The sequence below is a fragment of the Melospiza georgiana genome, chromosome 6 (assembly GCF_028018845.1).
Source record: "Melospiza georgiana isolate bMelGeo1 chromosome 6, bMelGeo1.pri, whole genome shotgun sequence".
Taxonomy (NCBI): domain Eukaryota; kingdom Metazoa; phylum Chordata; class Aves; order Passeriformes; family Passerellidae; genus Melospiza; species Melospiza georgiana.
The window spans coordinates 41862137-41884123 of NC_080435.1; the positions used below are offsets into that span (position 1 = coordinate 41862137).

The 21987-nt window shown below is 41.9% G+C and overlaps 1 protein-coding gene across 1 annotated transcript in view; it reads left to right on the forward strand.

Moving 5' to 3' along the window:
* The window catches only part of ESRRB (estrogen related receptor beta), a 122407-nt gene that overhangs the window by 64405 nt on the left and 36015 nt on the right, over positions 1 to 21987 (forward strand). Inside the window, exon 2 of the mRNA XM_058027198.1 lies at positions 21563 to 21972. Within this exon, the coding sequence (XP_057883181.1) occupies positions 21563 to 21972 (410 nt within the window). The remainder of the gene's footprint in view (positions 1 to 21562; positions 21973 to 21987) is intronic.

Below are 21987 nucleotides of genomic sequence, written 5' to 3' on the forward strand. Positions count from 1 at the left end.
TGTCTATTCATACTCCTGTGCCAAAGTCATAAATTACAAAATGTTTTTCTTGCTTCTCCTGCTAACCTGTTGGCTTTCTCCTTTTGAAGTCTATCTGCTTCAGTCTGATCCAGACTGCCTTTTACTTAAAGTTATTGGAACTTATTTTTCTGTTTCTGACAGATTTTAGAGTTTTCAGAGTTAATTTCTCTTCTACATCCATTTCACTCCCCGTGATTCCCATCTTCCTCACATTGTCTGTGTCTCACTAGTGAAATAGGCTTCCTAAGGCTGCATCACATGCCTGTTAGAGCCACTCAAGGTTCATTTTCCTCCCACCTCAGCCAGGCCTCCCCCTCATCTGCAGTGTTGCTTTGCCCCAGACTGGATGAGTTAAAATGTTTGAATTCCACCAGTGTGAATTATATATTCTGCTATATACTCTGCTATTCTGGGAAACTTTGTCACCTGAAGAAGCCAATATTGATGGTTTAATTATTTCCCAGGTCAGTAAGGAGGGTAAAACTACTACTTAGGCTTATCTCCTGGGCAGTTCTGCAGTGTCACCCTTTACTTGTCAAATTTAGCTCCCCTCTGGCCAATGGCTCTTTTAACAGGAAGTTCTAATGAGGAGACTCTCCTTGGTACCAACACCAGAGGAGGCAGCCTGTGGATGGCTGGCACTGGAAGTCTCTGTACTGTGAGGCTTCAACAAGTTCACCATCTGTTTGCCTGATGTGCCCTGCAATCATATGGCTCTGTTCAGACCCAAGCAACATATAATGGTCTCCACAACAGAAATGTTACTTCCTAGTTCCTTCCTTCCCCACCTAATGGCTGTGATTTAAACACTAACATTGCATCTTCACCTGTCTGGAGACTGCTGCCTTGGCAGCACTTACCTTTTTGTGACAGGGTGCTATTCAGCAGCCTACCCTCAATTTCCCGGGAAAATGGGACCACACATCACTGACCCTGAAGTGCAGTGAGAGCATGATGCTTGTTTGGGATTGTAGGAGATCCTTTTCCACATGTTGGATTCAGTTCTAGCGTTCCTGAAATATTCACTGGAGCTAAAATGTGACAAACTGTTTCTGTAATGACAGGAGAGGAGATTGCTCTTTAAGGACTTGAGACATCACTGAACTTCTCAGATGTGAGAATTCTTGTTGTCCCTTCTTGTGCAGAAGTCTAGGTTTCCTCAGTTTGTCTTTCCTGTAGTCTAAAGTTCCAAAGAAATCAATGATTCCTATCCAAAGGATAGGATAGGAATACTGTCATCTTGTGTAACAGTAGGCTCCAGACTGACCTCCAGGTGAAGCAGATGTTACTGGATATCACACAGAATGTGTGATATCCCTACATTGTTAAAGATGTTAACAATAATTAATTTTTTTCAAAATGTATTTCCATATCTGTGTTCTGTCTCCTGCGCTGTTTCTTCTGCCTTTGAATATTGAGGTACTGTGGGAGGTTTGTGCTGTTCCACGAGGTCTGCACACAAAGCAGGGAAAACTCCCCATGTAAGGTGCACATGGACAATGCATCTCAAAGCTCCTAAGCCAGCTGGCTGGCAGCTCTTCTTTCCTTTCTTTATTTTCCAGTGAGCGAGTGTACAAAACAAAACTAGAGTTTCATGTAGGACATGAAACCAAGTGCTGAATATATCCTTGCTATATACTTTTCACACTGGAACAATGAAAATATACACTGGGTATTTGAAAAAAATACAGCAACAATTTGTAAAAGACAGCGAGGAAGGTGTGAGGAAATAATTATTGTTTTGTTTCTTAATGCAAATTTTTCCCTCAGCATTAGAAGGAAGTTTGGTATCACAGTTTAAGAGCATGAAACAAACACAGAAGACAAAAATTACTTTTTTAATGTGCATTCTTTTTTACTTTTAATGCCATTTTAATTATTTTAAGAGTATAATTTGGATTCTAATATTTTGGGTGCTTAAGTTTGGTGACATCCCTGTGGCTGGTTGGAAATTAATGAAGTATGGTGGACTGAGCACTGCAGGGTAAATCTCAATAGCCACTCTTAAAGTCACATGTAAATGTGGGTCTGATTTGTAGTTCTCTGGAACTCCAAGACTAAAATGTCTATGGGCTGTGTTGGCAGGATGGCTTGTTGTAGGACTCAAAGGTACCCATCCCTCCCTCCCTCCCTCCCTCCCTCCCTCCCTCCCACCACATGCAGTGTGTGTTTGTGGCCATATCCCATAATACCAAATTTACATCCCACCCCTTTTCTTCCCTCACCACTTGTCAAAGTTCAACAGCTAGAAAAGAAAGAAGGGACTCATACATATCAGCCCTTAGAGTACAGCAGTTGTCCCCCACCCTTGGGAGGGCTGTTATTCCTTTCTTTTCCCAGCTGGAGAAAAAGCCAGCACAAAAGCTTGAGGCTCCATCCCAGATCTGGTTCTCTCTAAGTCACAGGGTAGTATCAGCCCTAGAGTGGTCCATTTGCTTTCCCATCTGAGGAACTTTCCTCCTTCTCCCAGCTGTGTGCTTCTGCTGCCCAGGGTATGTTCCTGGAAGAACGCTGCCTGTGACACAGCACATCAGTGGGCACAGACCCAAGTCCCCGCTCCCAAGGATCAATATGATGTTGGAGTACAACACTGGGGTTGGCATTGCCTACTCCTTTCAGGTCTGGCATCAATTAGCTGCAGCCTGCAAATAGAAGGGGAGCAGTAACACTCTGCAACCTCGATAACCTGTCCTGAGGAGCCTGGCAGAGTCAAGGGGCTCCTTGCTGCCTCTGCAGCCAATAGACCCATTTCATTAGGCTGGAAAGGTTAATTGCATTGAAAACTGGCGTCATCCTCAGCACATGATCATTGTAGAACTCCACACTGGTGTGAGTCCTGAAGCTGTCTCAAGGAAGCCCCTTTGAGCCCTGAGAAAATTTTCTCAGCAAGGCTTCTGTGCTGAGCATTCAGACCCCTATCACAGTTCTTTTGCTAAGGTCCCTTTACTTTGCTTAGAAAAAGTTGGTGAATTTCAATTTTTGCAGTGATATTTTTTTTTTTTTTTTGAAATACAGACTTTCTGTTACCTTAGGAAGCATCCTCTTGCCCTTTTGTTAGAAATGGCATCGTAGAAAGCGAGTAAAGTCTAATGTTGGGGTCTGAGATTTGGCTTTCTAATTTGTTTGAAATGTTTTGAGATGTTTTTACTGAAAATATTAAAACAAAGCAAAAGATTATTCCATGATCTGACGTAGAGAACCTGGCATAACCAGAGTATTCAGAGATGGCCTTATTCTCTGGTTAGTGGTGACTGAGCAATGGCTGGTCTATTAAATATTTAGTTGCAGCTTCTTTAATAAACCCTTCTATCTCCCTTTCATCACCTTCTGTGGGCCACCTTAGGCAACATTATTTTTCATGTCAGAATATTGGTTTCAGAGAAGGAAGCCTGCTGCCATAGATGAGAACTTCCACTGCTAAACAGAGAGATGAGGACAGGATTTAAAGATGCTGGGCATATAGAGCAGCTGCTCTCTGAAGGGATCCTTTAGCACACAGTCACATCTTACTTGGGATGTGGCTGTTGTGGCATCTCAGTTGTATGTGCCCGGCACCAGGTCAGTGCCTAACACCTTGAGTGTAACTGCAGGGTACCTGTGTTGAAGTAGGAGCTCTCCTTGAAGCTGGTAAGCTGATTTTTCACCTTGCCCACTTCTTACAGATCTGACAGGCCTAAAAGTGTTCATGTGTTCTCATTATGTCTAATTCTTCACATGTAGCATGGCTGTGTAGCCCCCCTGCCTCCTCTGCCCTCTGTGCAGGGACCTTCTGCTGCCATTTGACAGGAACTGAATGAAAGATTCATGCACTTGAATGAAAGGGATTTAAAGGTCTGAAGCAGGAAGAGGAGAGAAGGATGTGAGGGAACATGTCAGGTTTGGGAGAGCTGTTTTGTATTTTGAGGTGCTCTTCCAGTGTGCACAGGGTTCTGGGTGGGAAGGGCACAGTGGAGAGCTTTCTCTTTAATACAGTGTGTGTTTTATCTCCACAGACTTCTTGCAGACTTAGTTTAAAGATCTTAGCTCAATACCATTAGTGTATCTCTGCTGAAGGCCCTTTATAAAATTGATTAGAAAGTGGGCTTTTGCATGTGTGTGTGTGGGCTCTAATCTGATTTGAGTCCGAGATGGTATCTTTAATTCAGTGCATCGCCGCAACTAACTCACGAACTTCACCGAGAGTCAGAGCCCCTAATTTGGTTTGAGAATACATTAGCAAAACGAGCTCAGAAGGCCCCTTTTCGGGGAGAGAAGGAGGGGGTGTCTTGAGGGGGGCCTTGGGGGGAGGATTGGAAGAATTGGCTTGACAGAGAGGAGTCGTGGATTTAAACAAGATCCTGGGCATGATATTCCTGCAGTGGGTCCCAGGAAAAAAAAAAAAAAAGGAGGAAAGAGAGAAGATTGATTGATTGATTGATTGATTGATTGATGGCCTTGCACAAACCATGGAGAACAAAGTGAACCTCAGCAGGCTTAGCCCGTTCTTCCCATGCAAACAGAACATGACATGCTTTATATGTAGAATTGTCTTCTCATTCCTTCATCCTGCTCTGTGGGCTGCTGCTCAAAGCAGACACTAACATTGCAGAAGTAATAATATGCTTTTGCTCTGGCAAACGATCCACAATATCAAAACTTTTCAGGACTGGTCTAACTTGAGGTAAAATATTAAGCCATGTGTATCTCCTTCCTTCCTCCTTCCTGAAATAGGGGGGAGAAAAGTTAGAAAGAAAGAAATAGATCAGCACAGCTGGTCTCTGCAGTGGCACAGTGAAGGCAGCTCTCTGCTCCAGGTGATATGTAAAAGCCAACCCTGGGGGCTGTTAGACTTCATTCTTCAGATCCCATATTCCTGTATGATGCGTAGTGGGGGTTGTGAAGCAGCCAGCTGGGGGGGGGGGGGGGGGGATAGGGAGGGGAAGAAACTCTCCAGGTTCTCCATGACCCTTTTAAAATAAACAATTATTTTAATTTAAGAAATTGTTGCGATAAATGGAGGAGCAACTCATCTTAGATTCTGTTGGGTGCTGTAGAAATTCTCAAGATAGGAGGAAATATTTAATTTTAAAATGTAATTAGTAAGCTGTTGAACACAAAATGTTTGCTGCGTTTATTTGGTTTTATGGCTGAAGTCTTGCACACACTGATGTCAGAAGACTCCAAGTTTTGCCTCCTCCAGTAGCAGTATTATATTCCCCCTGCAGCTGGGTATTACTTCTTCTTGCAAGAAGTATAGTGTTCTAGGAGTTGATGCCTTGAATTTTTTAACTGGTACAATTCTCCTTTTTGCAAGGAAGCTTTACTGAGTTATTCTCAGTCTGGCCATTGTTATCATGTCTGCCTTTTATTTTCAGTGGGGACTCTTAATTTGTGTTTGCAAAGTCTTTACAAGAAGTCCATTTGATTGCATAGGCAAGGGACTCCTGGACACAAATGGCTAATACAATTGCACCTATGTGTTTGTGAGTGAAGTTGACTGAGCCATTGGTTTTGCAGTAAAAGTGCATCTTTTGTAGTTACAATTCAGTATTTGTGTTTGTGACCCTCTCTGTGCAATGGCATGTGACGTTGGTTAGGCGGAGTAACACCAGATCTCCTGACTTCAGAGTGTTGCAAAATGTTCAGTAGAGAGGTCCTTTATGATACATGCTTCAGTTGCATTCCTTGAGAATAAAATCAGCCTCAACCACAGCTACACAGAGGACACAACGTATCCAGAGACAGTTTGAGACCTTTCCTCTCAAGAAGTGCATTTTTGGAGAGGGAGCTGACTGTGCTTTCAGGAATGAGGAATCACAAAACCAGATACCTCAGAAATGGAAGACTTTGGCAGTAGGTCTTGCTGCTCTTATTTGGATATACAACTGGATTGATTCAATGCCTGAGCTCAGCCTTTGAGCCACCTTCAAGTAATTATTGTAGCTAGTCTTTGTGCTCTACAGATCGTCTACCATATGCATAGTTGAGATTCCTTTTTCCGCCTCCTTTGATGAACTGCTGGGGTCAGCAATTTTATTTCAGCAGCTTACACTGATGAACTTTACTTTTACAGCAGCCTTCCCATCCAGATGACACTGCAGTGCAGAGAAATAATCCAATTTTACTTGATTATTAATAATTACTCTCAGCTACTATTTTTTCAGTTGATTGATTAGAATAAACACTGCTCTGATGGGATACACCAGAATCCATAACTCCTCTTCCTTTTTTACTGATACTTTAGCTCAGGCTTCTCCAGGCACAATGTGAATCAGGGGATTGTAATGCAAAGTGGCATTTTAAAATGTGCCTTCTTGCTGTTTTTTAACTAAGTGTGACCAAAATTCATTTGTCTGGATTGGTGGAAGACTACAGGCCCTTAATAATGGCTCTAGTTTGCAAGCCAGTGGTTTTGCTAAACCCATCTTTTCCCCTGTTCACTGTTGAAGCTGGACAAAACAACTCCTGTTTTTGTTTTAGTCTTCCAAACTGATCAAAGACAATAGGTTGCAGGAAATGTGCTTCCTACTTATGATCTGGTCCCTTATCCAACAGGTTGTGTATCCCTCCAGGAGGGTTTCAGGCCGTAAGTCTCTTTGGACAGATCTCACCTCGTAGTTGAGTGAGGTTTTTGCTGTACCAAATTTGACAGTTTTATTTTTTTTTGGAAGGAGCATATTACAAGGCACTCTCACCAACTCGTGGCCTGAAACCCTATCCAGCAGTTCTTCAGGGACAGAGGAACTTTAAAGTGTTTGCAGATTTGTCAAGAACTTAAACACCTCAGCTAAATTATGCACAAAAAATAGGAAGACTAACATTGAAGTTCATGTTTTCACCAGCTTAGTGCACAGTCAGGAACAACCTCTCCTAGCACTGCAGTCCAGTAGCTCCCTTGCTGATTCAGCCTGTTTTGTACCATATGCTGTCAATGCCAAGGGGTGAACAGCACTGCAGCCAGTGCCTCAGAAAGTCAGAACAGGCAGCTCAGGTGTAGCTAGGAGGAGCAGTGATTTTCCTACAACTGCTATTGACCCTGTGGACTGGCAATCTCTCTGTGAAGGTGGCTGGTACAGCATGGGAGACAATTTAGCTACTTGTAGCTGTTTTGATTTGCATTTTGGGTTCCTTAAATTCATTCTGGTTTGAGAATAATGTTATTTCCAGGTTGGAAAAGTGGGAAGTGAGAAGATTGCTTTAACATGAACAGAATTTGCCTCCTCTTTGTAAACAGGAAAGTTGTCAGAGGCATTTAGAGTTTTGATTTATCTGCTTAGGATGAATCCAAGGAAATAAACTAATCCATATTAGATGTTTTTAAGAAGCCTGTTATTGTTGAATTTCCTCTCTGAAGTGAACTGATCAGAGTGGAGAAGCCTGTTAGAGCTGGCAGCACATGATGTCCAAGAGATGCTCAGGCCAATGAATGCCACCTGGAGATGGAGATGTATGAATGGATGCACTGTACCCTGTGATTTGCAGTGTGTGGGTAGGGCCATCAATCTGTGTGGTGTGACTGGCAGGAGAAGAGTGTTTGTTAGTGTAAGTGGGAATTTCAGAGGAAGTCCTCTATTGGGAAAAGTTTGCCCTTCTTTTCTTCCCAGGAACATTTGAAATAAAAGCATGTTTGGAGAAGGAGTGGTTAGACACTAGAAAGCAGTCTCCAGAACTGCAGTAAAGGTCATGGGATAGCTGCAGTGTTGGACATTCAGATGGCTTTTCAGATCCTGAGGACTGGTTTGTGTTCAGATCAATAGGAATTACAATTTGATTTCAATAGGAGTTGGATCAAGGCTTAAATGAAGAGCCAGGATACTGTAACAACGACTTCTGAATTATTTCCCCTGTAGCTAGAAAATTCTGGGTAAGGTTTAGGTGCCAGGCAAGGTACTTATACTCAATTCCAACACTTTTTCCTCAGCGACCTGTAAAAGAAAGCATTTTTTGTGATACACAGAGATACTAAGAAGTAGCACTCCTTACCAGGAGTGAATGAGAAAGAAGTTTCATTCAGGCTTTCATCAAAGTGGATAGAATGTCCAGGTCAATTTTTGTAAACTGATAGGCAGCCAGGATTTCAGAGCTTCTGATCACATGCCAGCAGTGATTTCATTGTGATGCAGAAGGGTTGGGGTAAAGCTTAAATGGCACCAGATGGAAAAGTGGAACTGTGTTTCTCCAACAGCACTCAGCTTTCAAATCAGAGGGATTGATTTTTGGCTGCAGGATGCTCCTTGACACATGGGTAATCTCTGAGTAATACAGGATAACCATTTTATATGAGTTGATGGCACAGATTTTGTGGTACTCTTGAATTTCCAGAACTTTTATGTAGAATTCCACCTTTTCATATTAATTAAATGCAGTTTGTTTCCCGGTCTCAATCTCTCTATGTTGCCTAGCTAAAGAAGATAGCATGAAGTGTCAAAACATTTCTGTGTACATTAGAACGTAGATATTTCTGAATGCATTTAAGTAGAGAAAAGAGACTTACTGAGTGAAGCACAAGCAGAGCTGTGTGGAAAACACAGGGAGGGGAACTGCATGGACATTAGAACCTTGGTTCAAGAATATTTGTTGTTTGATAATGTTATTTCATCACAAATCTGACTGCGACCTAAACTTCTAGGCAAAGTAGAAATTCCAATAAAATTTATTTTGAAGAAAGTTCCAATATTTTGTTTCATTATGTTCCTGAAACTGTTTGATTAGTTCATCAGACAGCAGAAGAAAACACGTGACAGGCTCAACAAAGTGCTAGGAGCAAAACAAAGTTAAACATCTAATTTTTTACAGTTGTTTTGAAAATTCTACAGTAAAAACATTGCCGAAATTGACTTAGTTCTGTAATGAAACAGAGTAGCATTTTTAAACAAAAATGGATTTTTGATGAAAAACATGAAGTATAATTGCAAAGGAGAAGAGAAAAATGGGTTGGATTGAGGTGTGATCAGGAGGCAGTTGGTGTGTGAAATAGCATGTGGGGAGATGGAGATAGGATTAGGCAGTATTAGAGATTAGGTTATTGTGTAGACTAGGTCACAGGGGTCTGGGCTTAAAGTATGGTGAGGTGTAGAAGGAGGTCAGAATTGGTGTGTATTAAATAAACAGATTTGCAAAGCCAGTGTTTTCTTCCTCTGGCTGGCTTGCATGCAGGAAAACACTGGCTACTCACACTGCCTCACACAGGCAAACTGGAGAGCTGTGGTGCTGCAGAAAGAGGTTCAAATTCTGCTGATAGCCTGGAGCAGGGGACATCGTGTGAGCATAAAATTTATCTGTCTGTCGTTCTGGTTATGACACTCATCTGCACGCTCCATCCTTTCAATCATAGTTGCTGTTTGACTCTCAAGATGTTCCTGAGAGGTAGGTCCTTCAGGACCATGTCAGCTGGGGGAAGCAGTGTCCTGGAGAGCTGCAGTGATTTGCTGAAGTCTGTAAGAATATCAGCATTGAGGCTGGAATTAGACTTTGAGACATTTTGGCTGCATTTTAAGGGCTGAGTACTCTGTACTTCACTGCCCCAGGTTGTAGCACAGAGCCAGTGACTAGGAGTCACAAGTTGTGTGTGGGTCCTTGGGCTGTGTTTGGGGCATGGCTGCCTAGTGGTGATTGACATGTGGAATGAGTCCCAAAACTCTGCTCCTAAGAGTGGGCACAGAGGCAGGTCTGGGAGGGCAAGGTCTACAGTATAGACTGGGTAGACAGAGATGGGTGTGGGACACTGGCTTAGTTTGCCAAGGGCAGAGGGAACTGGAAGGCTGGGCACACAGAGCAGATGAAGTGTGAGTGTGTGGAGTTATAGATCCTGTCTTTATGCATCACATTGATCTCATTCAGTGTGTTATACTTAGCATTTTGTTTATATAATCTCAGGGTGTTACAGGGGTTTGTTTATTTTTAACTCCTGGATGACTGGCAGTTTCAGTCTGAATCCTGTCTGTTTATGAATGGGAGAAATTTGTCCAAACCTGGCAAGAGATCTTTGACAAAAGGTTTCTGGAAATAGGGATAAATGCATTTATTTGACTTATATTATTTTGTCAGCTGGGAGCAAAATCCCGACAGGTAATCTGTGCATGGGGTGGTGAAAGCCCTGACCACTATTTGTTTGCGATGGTAAATGATTGTGTCACTTTGTTGCATTTCCTTTAGGAGTTTCGATAGTAAAAAGAAAGAGGGGCAAGGTACATTCTGCATCATGCAGGAGTCTGGTGCAAAACCAGCCACCTGGTGAAGAGTGTCAGATGACCAGAAGAGTTGGGGACTAGAAGCTATCTCATAACCACATGGTCATGCCTGATCTCACTGCTGATGGCTGCTCACTGACTTAGTATTTGTGTTGTGTTTCTTGTTGAGTGAAACCAGTCTGTGAATTTGGCACAGGATTCCCTGATGCAGAGTGCTGAATTAATAGAGATCAACATGTACCAGAGATTTTAGCAACATGTCTGGATGCTGCTTTCTTCCTGTATCACCACCAGATTCTCCAGAGGCAGTTGTATTTCCCAGAAGAATCCAGCAAGGATTAAGAGGGTTTTCCCCCTGCAAATTTAGATACAGAATGCTGAGTGTATCTCTAGGGCCTACGGAACCCTGGTAGAGATAGGCTTCAGAACTTGCTTTAGAATTGACCCTGTTTGCCCTGATGGGTTGCAGTACTCACTGCTGACTGGTCAGCAGACATTGATTTCTATTTCCCATTGCTCTGAACTCTTTCATGGCTCACACACAGAGAGCTCAGTCTGTCTCTATGAGCTGCTGGGGTTGTTCACTGGAGGGAAAGTCTTTAGCTTTCAAGATCTCTCACTGTCAAAATATCTGGTAAAGCTGTCTTGCTGCCTCTCTCTACCCCTTGGCCAGGTTGCTCACACCTTCTGTTCTGTGTGTCTGTTCCCCTTCAGCCCACTCCTGTCTGTTCATCATCCTCTCTCTCTGTGCATCTAATGGAGGTTGGTAATCCCGTTAGGTGCTTGCAGCGGGTGCTGCCGAATTTGCTTGCAACCGCCTGTGCCAGGTCGAGTGTCATTGCCAGCAGCACTCTTGGCGGGATGAAGGTTGCATTAGCGAACAGTAATTGAAATGCAAAATAACATTTTGATCGAGCGAGCAGGCTGTTTATTTATCAGATCAATAGCCAAAATGCCCCATCTGGAGAAGTCAGCGTGATAACAAGTGATAGCATTCCAAGGGCAAAGGGAACAAGCTCAGCGGGGAGGACATGCCGTCAGGGTGGGCTGGTTTCACTTGGGTCACACCAGGCCGTCACTTGCTGAAATTTGCTTCTTTTTGAGTCCCTACTTGGAAGAGAGTGGGCTCCCTCCTAGTTGCATCAGCAAAGGTTTCCTGACCTCTGGAGAGAGAACAAGTTTAAATATGGGCTAGGACAGATTGCAGACGCGTAAAACTATGTGAGGTCTTCTTCCTCCCATGCTCTGATAGACAGAGGAGTGTGCCTCAAGGTGCAGACTGCAGATCATATGGCTTAGTTAGGCAGTAGATTTTGATTGTTTGTTTTTGCTTTACTGCATTATGTTTGCTATAAAGGTCTGACCACTCACAGTGATGATCAGGAAGTATGAAGTCATAGTTTGGCTCCTATAGCAAAGCCACTGGAATGATACCTAGGTGCATGCACATGATGAGGAAAGGAGAGATGTGGGAGAAGGGAATTGTGTGTATTTGCATAATAAATTTATGCATACACAGATACCCTCCAGAATGAAGCTATGTAACATTTCAAGCTATCTCAGAAAGGTACTATATGAAAATGTAGAAGCAGCTGTATAGCTTCTTTGCTGGTGTTTGACTGCCTATCTGTCTGCTTTGCTATTGTCTGTGTGTTAACGTCTGCTTAACCATTAGCAGGGATGCTAAAGAATGGAAGAGGAAGAGACCTTAACCAAGGTTAAGGAGTTTGCAAGCTTGTGTTCCTTTCTTTCATATCCAGAAACAGTAACAGAGAAAAGTGAAAACTTAATGGGATGAGAAAATAATCTATGGATGATGACAAAAGGATTATTTTTGTGGGGTTTTTGTAATCACATTTAGTTAAATTTTCCTACAGTGATTCCAATTTGTGAGGAAAATCTAAGTAATTAAAAGTATTTTGCTTCAGAATTTGTTTTGGCTGAACTGAGATTATTAGAGGGTTTTTGTTTGGTTGATTTTTTTTTTAATCTAGAAAAAGGAACATGCCAGTTTTGTGGAGTATTGGGGAAAACGATGTGTTAATCTGCTATACATTTTCTGTCTAGTGAGCAGTTTGTTGACCTCATCTCTTGGCTCAGGCAAGTAAGAATGTGGGGCCTCAGGTAGGATCAGACTTGAGTGGATGGGAAGCTGCTTTGTCAGTCAGAGGAAATGGGGACAGTCTGTGAGATGGATGAATGAAATGGATTTACAATAATAAGTTATGGGGGTCAGAAGCTGGAATTTGGGTCAGATACATCTGCCTACTTAATATATGCAGTGTATGCTAAGACATCTAAATACTTACCAAAGGTGAGAGTTTAGAGACTCAGCAAAACTGAACCATGAGGTTATTCTAAATAGGTAGCTAAGGATAATCCTGTATGTTAGAGCAGTGTAAGGTGTGCAGGAAGAAACCACTGTTTCTGTGTAACCTATTCTCCTTGCACCTCTGGTATTCATTAGCAGAAAAGAAGCCTGCTCTACAGTTACTCACAGTCACCTTGCTTTGCCACTGTATCATCTTAGAAATACTTTCTGAATAGTCAGGATTAAAAAAAAAAAAAAAAACAAAAAAAAAAAACAGATTATAAAGCACTTATTTCCCTTTGTTATTTCCTATGCTTTAATTTATGTGGAACTAATTTCAGTTAGTTTTTCAAGATCTGACAGGTTTTGAGCAATGTTCTAATGATGAGGCACTTACTAATGGATTTCTCTCAGAGCTACAGGTGGAGTCTAGGCAAAGCACATCTAATCTATCTGTATTGTCTTGGCCAGGGTGGGAGAAGGAGGCAGAATCCCTCTACAACACTACAAGTATGTAGTTTAAGCATAAGAAAGAGAAACCTTCCCAACAATTATTACCAGCTTAAACCCAGAGAATTTCTAAATGCATCCAGGTTGAATAACATTCAAGTTCATATTTCGTCTTGATAAACCCCAAGTTCTCATTTTCAGTAAGCTACATTTCCTAAAGAAATGTCAATTACTAAGTCTCTTTGCACATTTGTTTCTAGGGTAATGTCTTTGATATGTAACTCCCATCCTAACTCCTTCCTCAAACACTTAGAAAAATTAAGCAATTCTTCTGGGTCTTTCTTTTTTCATGCCACTGTTCACCATGAATTGTAGGCAAGGTTGAAGGGGGACGTCTTCAATGAATATCTTGAAATGCGAGGAAGTGCAGGATGATGAATTTGTACTGGTGGCAGATTTCTCTCAGAAATGCTGAGAGGATACTGAGTCAAAGGTCTTTGAGAGATGAGATGTTGGATCAGGCTGCAGTGCAAAAGTAAGTGTTATATGAATGGCAGTGCTAGAAGTTCTCCTTTCCTTGCTCATCTGAGAAGGTGGAAGCAAAATTCTGATGTATAAGTGTTTGAAATGTGCTCTACTGAGCCTCCTGTGTATGGATCTCATTCACAAGTGTCTGAAGGACACTGAAGGTGCTTGGAGAGATACAGATTATAAGTGCTCTAGATAGGCAGAGTACAAAGAAAGACACTCAAGAAGAAATGAAGGTCTAGCTGAGCATTTCAACAGGGATTGAGTTGCAGCTTTGCTGTGTGCAGGCAAAATTGATGAACTGCTGTGAATGTAGGAATAGCGGGGTAAGGGGAAATGTGAAGCACAGAATGATAACGTTGAGGGGAAAGGGTGGTGGTAGAACTTGGATAAATAGTGAACAGCAAGTCAACCCTGTCCTTGTTTTGCTGTGGTATCAGTAGTAAGTATAAGCAAGAGGCATTAGCTCAAGTGCTAAAGTGCTTCTGGAGGAAGTGCCATTTAGTACACCAGAGGGCAAGATACCTTCAAAAGGCAGTGTGTTAATAAGAGAGTGAACTGATAATATGTGTCACACCTCCAGAGTAATTGTCACTTCATCTGTGTAATACTTTTTACCATTTACTAACAAGACTGTTGTCGTAAGGGTGAAGAGAAATTACAGTAATGAGGAGAGGGATGAAGGCTAGTGGGAAATCCATAATGTCTTCTGCCCATGAGAGCCTTTTTTATTTATTAAGCAGCCTCCAGACATGTTGCTGCGACAGCTTTTTTCAGCATGAGCTATCTTGGGCTAGAGAAGATCTACTGATATGTAACTGGGCTCTGGTTATGTAATGGGTCAAAGGGATAAAATATCTTCTGAGCATTAGACAAGCAAGTACTATTTGTGTAATAGCCAGAATGTGAGCACTAGCTTGTCCAAAGACAAGTATGTAGTATTAGGAGAGTGGGGAGGCATATTATGGACAAATGCCTTGAAAATGGCTGTCTGGGGTTTGCCACAACAGAATAGGAGCATAACCCATGCAAACCAAAGGGGGCCATCACGAGGGAACATGGCAGAACTCTTAAAAATCAGATCTGTACTCCAGAGAAAAATAGTTAAATTGAACTGAGTTCTTGTCCTTTATAGAAATGCAAAATACTGTGACTGAAACAAAAAATCTCTGAAACACACGCACTGGTGTATTTATGTTTATGATCATGCCCATCATGCTGGTACTACCCAAGCTCTTGCCTGTGCTCAGAGAGAAATTAAGTTTGTCCTGGGAACAAAATATGTTCCTGTGTGATAGAATAAGCCCAGAAAATATTCCTGATATGACTCAGTTACCCACAGTTATCCACTCTACAGGAGTAGAGTGGCACATTGGCAGATCCCATTATTCTTGGACTGTTGAATGGAGTAAAGCTGTCAATATAGATAGTCTCTAAATGGTGGCTCTCTCATTTGAAGTCCACACGGAATAGAAGAGCATGAGAAAGTGTGGGCACTGATCCCTTTCCTCCCTAGCACTTTGGTGGGTGTTCTCAGTGAGGCAAGGGTGGGAGTGTGTCTGTGAGCTGTCCATGGTAAAAGCAGGTTGACCAACAGGTGTGGCTGAGCTCTGTGACATTAACTCTTTGCATAAGTGGCCTAAAATTACACTGGCTGTTATTGCAGCTGCCACATCTAGCCTGACACTTGGAAAACGTTATTTATTTCTGTCTTCTGTATCTAAAAAAAACACCTGACAAAATTGGCTTGTTGGAGTTGCAGCCACTGTTTGAGAGCTGACCTACATTGTTTGTCACTCCACTGTGGATTGCAAAGCTCTCTCATGTGGCTCACAAAAGACACAGAATCTATGTTGCTCATGGTGTGCACATCCCATTTACATGCAGTGCATTGCATTAATTGCATTGCATGTAATGCAGGTTTGTGTCATCTTAAATGACAAATACTGAGAGCAGAAATTGGTCTTTACCAGAGAAGACAATGGATATTTTATCTCTCTTATCATTGGTGTTTCTACAGATTAAAGCTACTTTCATCTTCCATGATTGGTTTAAAAATGTCTGTGCAATCAAAAGTGTGCTTTTGTCACAAGCTGGTGCCTGAACTGAGCAGCTTTTACTGGCAGATTTCTCAGGTTTTGTCAGTTCAATAATTTTGTTATTTAAGTATAACTTAAATCTATTGTGAGGACTTCAGGACTGAAGTACAGTTCCACAAGTACAGCCATATGGCTCCTGGAAGACACAAGCTCTACAAGCATCTTTTCTGCAGGGTTTTCCAGTTTAGGAAACTTTAGAAAAGGAAAGTTTTAGGAACTTTAGAAAACCAAGATTTCATTCTGTATGGAATCCATATCCAGTGTGAGAGCCATCCAAAAAAAAGTTCATTTCTGACCTTTTATGTTTCTCATTGTGCCCAGAATAGGGAAGATTTTTCCTAAGGAGGGTCTGAGTGTTTTCTATTTCTCCCCTCCATAAGCTGATACTAGTTCTACAGCTGTATTTCAGTACCCATTTTAATAATAATTTCAGTCTTTTTGTGGAAAATCTCCAACATGCTGAGTTGGTGACTTAATGACTAATCCAGAAAATACTGGTGTAGGGGCTGGACTACATGGCTGAACGTATGCCCATTCCTTACTTTCTTCAGGAAACTGGAGTATAGAACTGATCTATCCTTGCATTTCCTATTGAAGATGAGGTTTCAGGCACTAAGGAAACTTAGCAGTGTTGTCGCTAAACTTTTTTTGATCCAGTTTTGGAATAGCAAGTGGTACTTGGAGAATGTAGAAGGTCAAATACTTATGTTTGCATGAGAACTTCAGTGCTCAGATGGTATTAAGTTACTGAATTGTCTATACCTTTAGCTGATAAAAATTTCCCCTGGAGGGGAGAAGTTACCTTCTGTTACAAAGCTGGGTGTTCTGGCTGTCCTGCTAAGCAGGTGTGAGTGATGGACATTTTTTTTCTCACTTATACATAAAGACTACTGAATTATTGTACTACCCCAGAAATCCATAAGTGGGGTAAAGAGCTGAATGTAGGTACAAATTACTATTTCAGGCAAAAATAACCCAGAAGGATGTGCAATAAAATAGCCTTACCTGCATCAATCCCAAACTTGTAATCCTTAATGTTTAAAAGAATGAGAATCAGGGGTACAACTACCTTAATTTTATAACTCCAGTCTTCTGTCCCTTTCTGTTCCTCCCTATCTAGTAATCTTTCCCTCTCTTATTATTGCTGTTGTTCTCAAAAGATCATTAAACTCATAAGCCTTTAATGGCTAAATACCAACCATTGCAGAGAAATAGCAAAAGATGAAAGACTGGAGAAGAATTGAGGAAACTTGTAATATTAACCAACATTGCTGCCCAAAGGAGAGAACACTGATGGATAAAAACCTAAAGCACAGTCTTGTCTTGGTCTAAACTTGTGTGTTTACATCCAGAATCACTGAGGTCAGAGCACACTCCTCTGAGGGCAGTTATGAGCACATAAAGGCTAAGAACACTGTTAGTGATAAACAGCAGTGGGTTTATGAAACAGGAGTACAGCAGACAATAACCTGTCTTGATGCAATTAGATAATTAGTGGGCAAAAGGAATGCAGTGAATAGACTGACTCTGGACCATGCATGGGCTTTTGACACAAAGCCGTGCAAAATCTTATTAGGGAAATTAGATCAAATTGGTTTTGATACAAATCCTGTGAAATGAATAATGGATTAAATGACAGAGTGTAAACAGAAGGGTTAGAGATATTCTTTATCCTTCTGCAAAGATGATGTCCAAAAGGACAATGCTTTGACTGTAAATACTCATTGGTGACCTAGAAGGCACGTAAAAGTGATCACTCTCAAATTTGCAGATGACAGAACCAAAAAATACTAAAAAAAGCAGTGTAGGAAAAAAGGCTGAAAAATGATCATTGTGAACGGGCTTTGTTAAAACAAGTGATAATTAGCACTGTGTAATTCAAAGATGGTACTGGGTCTACTTTGGAACAAGGAGAATCTCCAAATTTCATGTTGTGCAAAGCACAGTGGCCAAAGCAGGTTGTGTTCAGAGAGGTCCCAGTGAGACAGGCTATCAAATTGTGTGAGCTGATGTGCATCCTGATGTCTGGCAAAGCTACTGCTCCGTTGGTCCATATGTCTTCCTGGCTGTGTGCTTTCCAGAGTGACTCTCCCCTGTAGTGCTGCAGCATTGCACTGTGCAGTTCAGGGCACCTTGCTGCAACAGAGACCCAGGGAAGTTGGAACAAATCCAGAGAAGGACCACAAAGATGCTAAAGGGATTAGAAGGAATGACCTATGATGAGGAAAGGTGAAAAGAACGAAATGTTTAGAACCTCTAAGCCTGTTACATGGGCACAGAAATAGTAACGGAGTTTCCTGTGCCAGCACGGAGGAGAGTTGGATCAAGTCTCTCTCCTTTTACATTCCTATTAAGGTAACTGGAGCCAAGCAAAATGGCTGTTCATCACTTTGAACTCTTTGCAAAAAACATTTAGCTGTTCTTCTTGAAGTTCAAGATGTTGTGTCTCATTGCCAGGGGACACTCTGACTGTTTAAAAATCAGCACGGGATCTCCATGAGACTTGCAGAAAGTCAGAAGCCAGAAAAGAAAAGCACATGCTCTGGAATGGCTGGAGTCACCTTAGCTGTAATCTTTGATCTATCTTCCTGTTAAGGGCTTTAGCTCTCAAGCGTGCATTCACATCCAGCCAGAACTTGCTATGTACTGCTGCCTGCTGGAAGGGAACAGGAGGGTCCTCAGTTGAAAGGATGTAGGGGCTTGTTTCTTGATTCACCCTCAAACACTTACTGTTTGCATGCCTTGGGGGAAGAAGGCTCCTTGTTTCCCCAGGTTCTTTTTCTTTTTCTTTTTCTTTTTCTTTTTCTTTTTCTTTTTCTTTTTCTTTTTCTTTTTCTTTTTCTTTTTCTTTTTCTTTTTCTTTTTCTTTTTCTTTTTCTTTTTCTTTTTCTTTTTCTTTTTCTTTTTCTTTTTCTTTTCCTTTTCCTTTTTCTTTTCCTTTTACTTTTCCTTTTCCTTTTTCTTTTTTTTTTCTTTTTCTTTTTTCTTTTTCTTTTTTTTTCTTTTTCTTTTTTTCTTTTTCTTCTCCTTTTTCTTTTTCTTCTTCTCCTTTTTCTTTTTCTTCTTCTTCTTTTTCTAAAATTTATATCATCTTCATTTTGTTTTGTTTTTATTTTTGTTTTCTCTCAACTGAAGGAAAGTACCTTGGTAAGCGCTCTTGAGGTCATCTGTGAATGTTAGGCTATTTAAGTAACAGAAGTTGGGATTTGGGCTCCACTGATGGAATCTGCCAGTACAGCTCATCTCCCTATCATTCCTGTTTCATAGTGCTTTCCTCTGTCTGTCTTGAAAATTACAACTCCAGCTCCTCTTACTGTGGAGTTCCACAGTGCAGAACAGTCTTTTATGGTTATTTTGCCTTCCATTTTAGCCTTTATCTCATGTTGCTGTGTCCAGTGATCTTCATTTCTTTACCACAGATGCACTTCTCAGGTAGGGAGAGGTTCCAGAGCCCGCACAGCAGGTTTCAGCTTTGCTGTGAGATGCTAAGATCTCAGCTAGCAAAGTTTCATCTTCCTTCACACGGTCAGCTGTCGTTGGACCAAATCTGCAATATGTCTAGGTGCCCTGTGGGAATAGAGATGGATGCACCTGCAGTGATTTCTGTAACTGCTCGATGACCTCTAGTTCATTGTGGCCCTCTGGGCAAAGCATGGGCATTTATCAACTCATCACACTGTCTCTGAGAGGGCCCAAACCCTGGATTCCTCTCAAGTAACACCAGGCAAAGCAGCTGAGGAACGTGAGATGCCTGCCCATATTCTCAAGGTCAACAGTCTTGCCAAAAAACAAACTTGGCTGATCGATCCCAGAGATAGGAGATGAGGTCAAACTTTGAGGATGAAACAGAGAAGGGAAAATTAGGAGATACTTAGGTCAAATGAGATCATAAGGATGCAGGACTGTGAATTTACTGCATATCAAACATCTATACTCCTATCATCAGACTCACAGATGTGATACATAAAAGTGTGCACTCCAGCTTTGCTGATTCACAGAATGTTTTGTCCTGTCCCCTGATGGATTTGAATCCTTGGCAGAAGGAGTTGCCACAAATACCAGGTAAATGGGCTGAAATAGAAATTACCCACATGACCATGGTGTGGAAACTTTAAGCAGGCAGAGGTTCCAAGAAGAAAAGTCAAGCATCTCAGGTCAGTCAGAATTCTTTGCCATGTCATCAGGAAAATGCATGTTTAGTTTTTCTTAAAGCCTTTGACAAATTGTCTTGCTGAAGGGAAAATTTAACCTCTCAGGTTAATACTATTATCAATTAAAAGGTGTCAAAGACCCTACTCAGAAAAGAAAGAGAAGTCAATTTTCAGCATGATAAAGGTGAACATGCATTACCCACAAAGATCAGTATTGTGGTGTTTGATCCATGTGTTAATGATCTGGGAAGTGGGTGAACAATGAGACTGCAGATGAAATCAAATTACCAAGGAGGAGTAAAGAACTCCAGAGGATCCTAATAAAGCTGGGTGTGTGGCCTGCACAGCATAGTAACACATGAAATACACTGTTGACTACTGCAAAACATTGCACACCGGAAGGGTTAATTTGATTTTTTCATTCATCTTAATGGATTCTAAATTAACTGCAGCAACTCAGGAATAAGATGGAGTGTTGTACTAAGTAACTTCCTAATACTGTTTGTTGAAGAAATGGTAACAATTCAGGTTTTCATTTAAAGAGGGGAAAAAAGCAAACAGTGCAAGGAGTTACATAATATGTAGACTGAAAATAACTTTGAAAATATTGTAACATCACTAGGTAATGGCGTGCCTTTGCCTTGACTATTGTCCAGACCTTCAGCTGGAGAAGTGATGGAGCAGTGCCAGTTCCATGCTGCTGAGGAGCTGGCTCATTGAACTCTGTTCTGGACTGAACAGAAATAGCTAGACTAGAGGAAGTTCAGAGATGGATGATGAAGCAGATAAGAGATCTGCAAAATCTTCTGCATGGAGAGCAATCATATAGATAATGAAGATCTGAATGAGGAGAACATGGCAAAACTACATTTCCTGAGAAGGAGAGTCAGGAGATGTTCAGGGATCCTGACAGACTGTGAATATATTATAGGTAAATAAAACTGGGATTTGTTCATACACCACACAAGTAATCCCTGAAACTCATTGCTGTAAATATCATAACATTTAGCAGTCTTCCAAAAAAAGACTGAACACTTTTAAAAGGAATAAGACTATCTGTGACTAAAATAAATACAAAATGCTTGAAAAGTTGTTTCCTGAACTGAAATGGTGATGGTCTTTCCATAAATTTTAGAGTATAACCCCTCTTTAAGAAGTGGGAATTTGTGTGGCCATGCAAAAGCTCAATACTAGTCAATAGAAGAAAGATTAAGATTTAAGATTAAGCAGATGATTTTTTGAGCAGATGATTTTTTCTTCTGTTTTGAAGCTTCTTTTTTAGTGATGATAGTGCAGCAGGGCAGGGTAAAGGGTGAGATATGGTGAGAGAAGGAGTCAAACTTGAAAATTAATCAAAGACTTCTGTATTACAAATGAAAAAATGAAAATCCAGTCTGAGCAGGTCCTTTCTGCAGAGCATGCTACTGAACCTTTTGCATAAAGCTAGGACAGCGCTTTCTCTACCAAACACCTTTTTCAGCTGCTCTGCCACAGGGAAGCTTGTTTCTTTCTGCTGTCTCTGGGTAGATGGTGCTCTGGGTAGACTGTGCTTCATCAGCACTCATGCTCCTTCTCAGCACTGCAGCCTGTGAAGAGCCTGAAATTATGATCTACACAAAGAGCTTTGTCTTTACTCTAGTGTGAGTCTGTGGGGAGCAGGTGGGCTGGTCTTAGTCAGTTGTACTGATATTCCTCAAGAAGAGCCTGCATGGGGTTGAACTGCCCGAGCCAACTGGAGTTGGACTGAGGTGGCAAAAGGAGGACTCTCTTTTGAGTAAACCTGGAATGGGGTTTGGCCAGGCGGTTGCTGAGTGCTTTGCTCTCTCCCCACAGGCTGCTCGGCAGAATGGCCACGGAGGAGCGGCACCTCTCCTCCAGCTGTGGGTCCTTCATCAAGACCGAGCCCTCAAGCCCATCTTCCGGCATTGACGCCATCAGCCACCACAGCCCAAGCGGCTCCTCCGACGCCAGCGGTGGCTACGGGATGGCCATGGGGGGCCACCCCAATGGCCTGGACTCGCCACCCATGTTCAATGGCACGGGCATCGGCGGCGCATCCTGCCGCAAGCGCTACGACGACTGCGCCAGCGCCATCATGGAGGACTCGCCCACCAAGTGCGAGTACATGCTCAACGCCATCCCCAAGCGGCTGTGCCTGGTGTGCGGGGACATCGCCTCGGGGTACCACTACGGCGTGGCTTCCTGCGAGGCGTGTAAAGCCTTCTTCAAGAGGACTATTCAAGGTATGGTGGGAACTG